The sequence below is a fragment of the Morus notabilis genome, unplaced genomic scaffold, assembly GCF_000414095.1.
Source record: "Morus notabilis unplaced genomic scaffold, ASM41409v2 Scaffold695, whole genome shotgun sequence".
Classification (NCBI taxonomy): domain Eukaryota; kingdom Viridiplantae; phylum Streptophyta; class Magnoliopsida; order Rosales; family Moraceae; genus Morus; species Morus notabilis.
This window is the reverse complement of record NW_010366382.1, coordinates 249,567-256,006: the sequence shown is the minus strand read 5'-3', so window position 1 is coordinate 256,006 and position 6,440 is coordinate 249,567. Positions and strand designations below refer to the sequence as shown.

Genomic DNA, 6,440 nt, shown 5'->3' with positions numbered 1-6,440 from the left:
AAGAGAAGAAAATAACACTCTTATTATTAAAATTATAAGAAGGGGGTACAAGATCGGGCACCCCTAAGCTTGAGTACATCAAAACAAAAATTATTTTGCTTCCTCACCACTGACAAGAGGATTGTCCTCCTGAACCTGCTTGGCCGCGACATCCTGATTTTCAACGACCGAAGACATAATAGTTGATGATGCAGCCGAAGTAGGCACAGTCGGCGGCTCCACACCGAGAAAGGTTGACCAATCGGCCAAATCATAAGCAGCTAGGAAAGACCTCTTGATGGCTTCTTAGAGGTCTTTCATACCAACCGCATACTCTTGCAAGTACTCGGTGATCTTTTTGAACGCCTTAATTGCCAACGAGGCAGCCTTAGCTTCGAGGGTAAGGACAACCTCAACCATGTACTTGTTATGATCGTTCCTTGCGCGAGCAAGTGATTCCTTAGCCTTCCTCTTCTCTTCCTCGGCCTTCTTTGCCTTCTTGTTGGCCTCATCCAATTCCTTCTTCAGCCGACTTACCTTCTGCTCGGCATTTTTCTTCTCCTTCTTGGCTGCCTCAAGCTTGGTTTCCAAAGCATCTTGTTTCTCGATCTGCCGGTTGCAGTAGTTCTTGCCTTAGCTATAGGCAGTGGCCACCTCGGCTAAAGACTAAAAAAATAATTTCAAGTCAAGTTTTGCTTGGACACAATATAACGTGCTCCGAGGAAAGTTTCTACCCGGGCAAGATGATGGATGACCCCCTCCATACTCTAGATGTAGGATTTGTTCCTAGTTGCCGAGGAGAGGGTCTCATCTTCAGGAAACGTCGAGTCAAAGCGAGAGAGGACGGCACCCCGCATGCTGGCTCAAGTAGGAGCTCTCGATGGTACATGATCGACCACGATTAAGGCGGAAGGGTGATCCTTCTTGGACTTCTTCTTCTTAGCGGCCGGCTCATCGGGCAGCTGGTTGCCTTTCCTCTTACCGGGCTTGAGAGGTATGTCCTTGGTCTTTTTTGTGCATGCCTTATCGGTCTTTGGAGTCACAGCCCTTAGAATGGCCATCATCTCGTTAAACCGGTCCCGCGCGTTGTCGACCATCTCTGCAAAAAGATCGAGCCAAATCAGTAAATAGGGAGGAGCTAAACACAATGGATGAAAACCAAGAGGAACAGAACAACCTCGCCCGATCTGAAGAGGTTTGGTGGGGTGTAATGTCGCGATCACCTCGTCCAAGTCCTCATCGGCAACCTCGAGCCCCGATCTGGGGGAGGTAGCGCCAAATGAGTCCCTAAGGCTCGAAGTGGTCGGCACCTCCTCCTGACTTTCCGATCGAACAACTTGTGAGGACTGTCTACTTAACCCGGAAGTCCTCACCTGATAATGCACACTCAGTCAGGCAATTATCACTACGCCGACTGGCCGACCAGCTGGAATGTCATCCCTAGGAGCTGAAGATGTCGATATGCTCTTCCAGTTGTACTCCTCGAGGGTTTCCTTGGAGAGGAGCTTAGTGTAATGGTGATATGATTTCAGAACTTCTCTTATTATTGAAATCTTCGCGGTCTCGACCTTAGGGACGATCCGTCGACGAAGAACCAGTCGTACTTCCTGTATTTATCAAAGTCAGGCACCAGGTGTCCGTCGAAGCTCTGAAATTAGTACCACTTTTTCGCTTTGGACAGATTCTTCATCCGATAAATATTCTGGAAGGTCTCGAAAGGGATTTCCTCGGACAAGTATTTTTTCCATAAAATTCAACACTTGATCAGAGACCTATAGGCATTCAGGTTCAGCTGAGCTGTGCAGAATATTCTTAATTTTTGTTTCTCAAGGGTATTTATATGCTTAAATTTTGTAATTTGACTTATTTGTCTCTGAACTTTTTATAATTAGTAAGTTACCCACTAAATTTCTAATTTTAAAAATAAGCTTTTAATTTAATAAAATGTTGCAGAGTTGCCCAAAATTTAATGACAATTGTTAATGTTTGGACGAAAAATGTTTGCATCACATTATGTCTAATCTCGTTTGAAGAAAGAAGTTAAAATTTTAGATGATTACCGTGCACTAGGGCATGCCAACATTTTATTAAATTTATGAAGTAATGTGTTAAAATTAAAAGTTGAATGAGCAAGTCTCCAATTCAATCAAAGTGTACGTATAAAAGCACCAAAAACCCACTATGGAGAAGGAATTGTTCCTCATAGACAACTGAAAACTTAAATGAAAATCGATGATCTTCCTTCTTAGTACTGTTTTATTTCTCTTTCCATATCCGTTACATTTTCTGAAATCAACCTTGACTTTTGAGTTGGTTGGTAAACATTTCATCACAATTAATTTGCTCATATTCTCGATAGTTGGGCTCTCCGGTCGGACATTATGACGCCTATATACGGAGGACTTTCAAGTGAACTTAATCCTTGTTCCACTACTTGTTTCTTAGTGATCCTGAGCTTGTTTTCAAAGGTATTGGGTGCGTTTAGAATTGATTTCAAAATGTTTTTATTTTCTGTATGAAAATAGAAATGAAAACGTTTTCATTTTCATTTTGAAATTATTTCTTAAATGCGTTTGGTAGTTTTATTCAGAGATTGATTTCAGTTTTAAAAAAAACTGAAACTGCGTTTGGTGGTTTAATTTTTGAAAACATGTAATAATATTTAAAATAATAATATATTAAATAAATATATTAAATAAACATCATTATATAAGACAAAAACAGTTTCAGAAAAGAGATAGAGAAAAATGAAAAAAAAAAAATGAAATTCGTTTTCAAAAAATGAAAACGAGAAAATGAAAACACTTTTTTTTCGTTTTTAATTTTTCACAAAAGACAAAAACGGTTTTGTTTTTGTTTTTAAAAAATTTTTAGGCCAAACGCATTTTCTGTTTCCGTTTTCATTTTTTAGTCTTGAAAAACATGAAAAATGAAAATGAAAACGGAAACAAACAGGGCCATTGTGTTTTTCCTCGGTTTCAGACTTTGCGACTTGTTCATTTTTTTTATTTTTATTTTTATTTTTAAGGCAGTATGTAATGTAGTTCTTTTCCAAAAAAAAAAAAAAAGATAAAAGGCCTTGACTAAGAGTGAATGTTGTCACAATTTTTTAAGGAAAATCTTATGATCACTTAATTGTGCCAAACTTCTTGTTTAATTACATATTATCATGCAATTGACCTTAAATTCTACACTATCATCATATTTAAGCATTATTTGAACATATGCAATATATGTATCTGTATTTTATGATCATACCGCACATATTTCTTAGTTTAGCGTCAAAACTATATTCTATATTTGACAAATTGTGTTAAAAACCTTCCCTCCGGCCATGAGTTAAACAATTTGTGTTGAAAACATCTTTTTTGAAGGTTTTGACGTTTATTCGACGACAAAAGCTGGTCATTTTGGCATGCTTTCAACGTTTAAAAACCGACGTTGATAGGCGATGCATGTCGTACACTTTCCACCATTCTTTAGAAACGTGGTGGAAAGCATAATGTGTTGCAGTCGATAGGTGTAATATTTTTGAAAATATAAGATGAAATACAACATTCCCATAAAATATAAGAGAGGTTTTTGTATTTATACCTATATGTAGCAGTTATAACAATTTGCAAGACGTACTGAAAATTTTTGGTAGTACTCTTTCATCCTCAATCCTCTTAGACCAGTCTAGTAAATAAATGTATCAAAACACATCCAGAGTTGCACCTAGGAGTTGGAACAACCAATCCGCAGAGAAAAATAAGCTCACGAACTAAGAACCAATAAAAGATCATCCGTTAAACATTAATATGTATAATCCGTTTTATCGCAAGTCAATTATGTTAGGCCCCGTTCGTTTCGTTAATTCGAGTTTAGAATTCGAGTTTTGCTACAGTAAAAAGCTCTTACAAACAATCACATCTCAACTCGAATTAAAAACTTGAATCAACGAAACTCGAATTAAAAACTTGAATCAGCGAACCAAACGGTCCCGGGTGTGTGTATCTAAATATTCTTTACATGAAAGCTGTCCTATATTCCTTTTGTAATTATGAACCATGGATTGGAACAAGAGTAAAACTAAACTCAACTATCCACTGATCAGCACACTTTTGAGAATTAACAAATTAAGTAGAGCGGATGATAAACTTAATATGGCAAAACAATAAGAACATTATCTTATAATCTCATGGCATGTACAACTTGTTGCCACATTTGCACCTCCACGCTTCCGGGTAATACTCTGCCGTCACAGGCGTCCCCGGCGGCACCGGAACATGGACAGGATTGCACGGGGTACAGGTCCCGCACTTCCTCAAACACCGGGGCGGCGACGACCCTAGTCCGCCTAAATACCGCCTTGCCAAGCTCATCAAATTAGGCACCACTTCTTCTTTCACTTCATTAGACATTGCCATAGGCTTCTCTGATTCCTATACCACACATAATTTCACCAAAACTAGTACAATAACTTCAAATATATTGTGACATAATAGTAGCACAAATAACATCCTTGAATTTGAACTATTATATAATGTACAAGGAAATTGAACTTTTGGATTAGGCTTTAACGGTGTGCAGCTAATTAGAACCTAAACGATATCAAGTATGTCGTTTCTATTTCGGATATGGGCCGTGGTGGAACGACAGGTATCGTACTACTACAGTACCACTGGCCTGCCGTTTGATACCTAATCATGGAGGAGGACAGTTTCATGATGCAATCGGACGGCTCACAATGCAGGATTTCCCTGGACCGTTTTGGCCCGCCTCTCGTTTTGAGAAGCGTGGGGAAGGATAAAGCCTGCAGTCAATAATTCTCTCATGGCCTAACTCTTACAATGCCAGTCTCTACTCTCTATGACCTAATTTTTTTTTTTTTTTTGGTTTTTTGGCTGAAGAACTAGTATGTATTAACTTTGAAAAAGCTTATTTGATTGCACATAATTTGATACACTGATACTAGAAAAACAACTATATTAGAACTAAACTTACCTGAAAATATGTACCAGCTTTTGCAGACAACAGACACCTGTTATCTGCATTGGAAAGAGAGAAAACAAGAGTCATTAGAAAGATGATTAAACGGAGGTTAAGCAGAGTAAACACAAATTTGATGATTTTGTTTGATGGGTATTTTTCAACTTTTTGTTTTTTTTTTTCCCAATGAAAGACTTGGAAATAGAATTAAGGAAGAGAGAGATTGAGAAGGTAAATTTGCTCACCTGGGCATGTGGTTGTAAAGCTGGTAGTACTGCAGAAGAGTGCAGAAATTGAGAAGAAGAAGATGGAAATAGAGCAAAAAAGATGGTGTTTGTTGAAAAACCTTAATCCGTTTCTCTTCCACTCCATGAACAAGAAATCAGCATAACCGATCAGGAACCCAGAGAAGAGGTAATACTCAACTTCTGATATACATATACATATATGTTTATGTATGTAAAATGATAAAATCTAATCTGATTCTCCCTCTTCTTGAACCCGTCAGTAGACTAATTAACCTTTTGACTCGGAATAATGATCCACATATTCCATGCAACAGTATTCTAAAAACGTTACTAACAAATATACCTACATATATATATATATATCAGCTCTTATATATATCTCTGAGATCACAAACTTAAACCTTTCGTCTTTTTTTCCCTCTAGCAATCTCACTGGTTTTGCGAGTGGGAGCAGTTATGGACTTATGGTAAGGTGATATGTACGGCTAACAAAGATGGGCACTGTGGCAAAACAATAGAGAGAGAGAAGAAAAAGGAAGGTGAATCTATACGGATCGTCGTTTCCTAAGCTTTGCCATGTTTGGATCTTGGATTTTTTTGCAGGCTTTTTCCTCTCTGTCTTTCAACTACTCTCAAACCCAGAAATACAAAAAACAACCACTCCACTGCACTCTCTCTGCTATACTACACTATCTCATTCCCTCTTTTCTTAAAACCCAAAACACGCCTCCCTTTTTCCTTTTTTACTGTTGCTTACTTGTTCTATTTTTTTTTTAATATGAATGAAATATCGGGTCAGCTTACATATATATTTTTCTTTTTTAATGTAATTTTGATTAAATGTAACGTTTACAAATATGCATTATGATAGGGTGATATTGTTTACAATTTTTATTGAGACATGTATTTCAACGTCCTGAAAAACAACGTGTAAAGAGGAGAGGAGTGATATGAATGTTAAGAAGACTTTAATGGCCGTTTAGTTTGGTGAATTGAGTTGAGATGTGATTTTATGTGAGAATTTTTTATTGTAATAAAAAAGTTAAATATGACTGTTTCTGAGAATTTTTTACTGTAGCAAAACTCAAATTCTAAACTCAAAACGGTGCATGTGGAATATTTTGGTACTTGTATGATTAACATGAAGTAAATGGTAAATGAAGATGAGATCATTCTAAAGTGTATTTTTTTAATTGTGGTATCTAATAAACAAATTGATTTTGAGGAATCATAATGCAGGCA

The 6,440-nt window shown here is 37.2% G+C and overlaps 1 protein-coding gene across 2 annotated transcripts; it reads right to left on the bottom strand.

Annotated features, from left to right (window-relative positions):
* Window positions 1-4,089: 4,089 nt before the first annotated feature.
* Window positions 4,090-5,952, bottom strand: LOC21393974 (EPIDERMAL PATTERNING FACTOR-like protein 6). 2 transcript variants are annotated; one of them, XM_024173552.1, is made up of 4 exons: window positions 5,297-5,952; window positions 5,196-5,224; window positions 4,966-5,009; window positions 4,090-4,403 (listed from the first exon to the last, which is right to left on the bottom strand). In XM_024173552.1, exons 1-4 carry the CDS (start codon window positions 5,320-5,322, stop codon window positions 4,158-4,160), a joined length of 345 nt encoding a protein of 114 aa, XP_024029320.1. In that variant the 5' UTR covers window positions 5,323-5,952; the 3' UTR covers window positions 4,090-4,157. The 2 variants fall into 2 exon arrangements, with proteins under 2 accessions (XP_024029320.1, XP_010108492.2); XM_010110190.2 differs by having other exon boundaries at window positions 5,196-5,952.
* Window positions 5,953-6,440: the final 488 nt, after the last annotated feature.

Excerpts from the sequence above, each read along its gene's own strand:
- LOC21393974 (XM_010110190.2), bottom strand. The coding sequence starts at position 5,322 with ATGGAGTGGAAGAGAAACGGATTAAGGTTTTTCAACAAACACCATCTT. Across the intron at positions 5,010-5,195 it reads CTTTACAACCACATGCCCAG|ATAACAGGTGTCTGTTGTCT; the intron begins GTGAGCAAATTT and ends TTTCCAATGCAG. Across the intron at positions 4,404-4,965 it reads AAGCTGGTACATATTTTCAG|GAATCAGAGAAGCCTATGGC; the intron begins GTAAGTTTAGTT and ends TGTGTGGTATAG.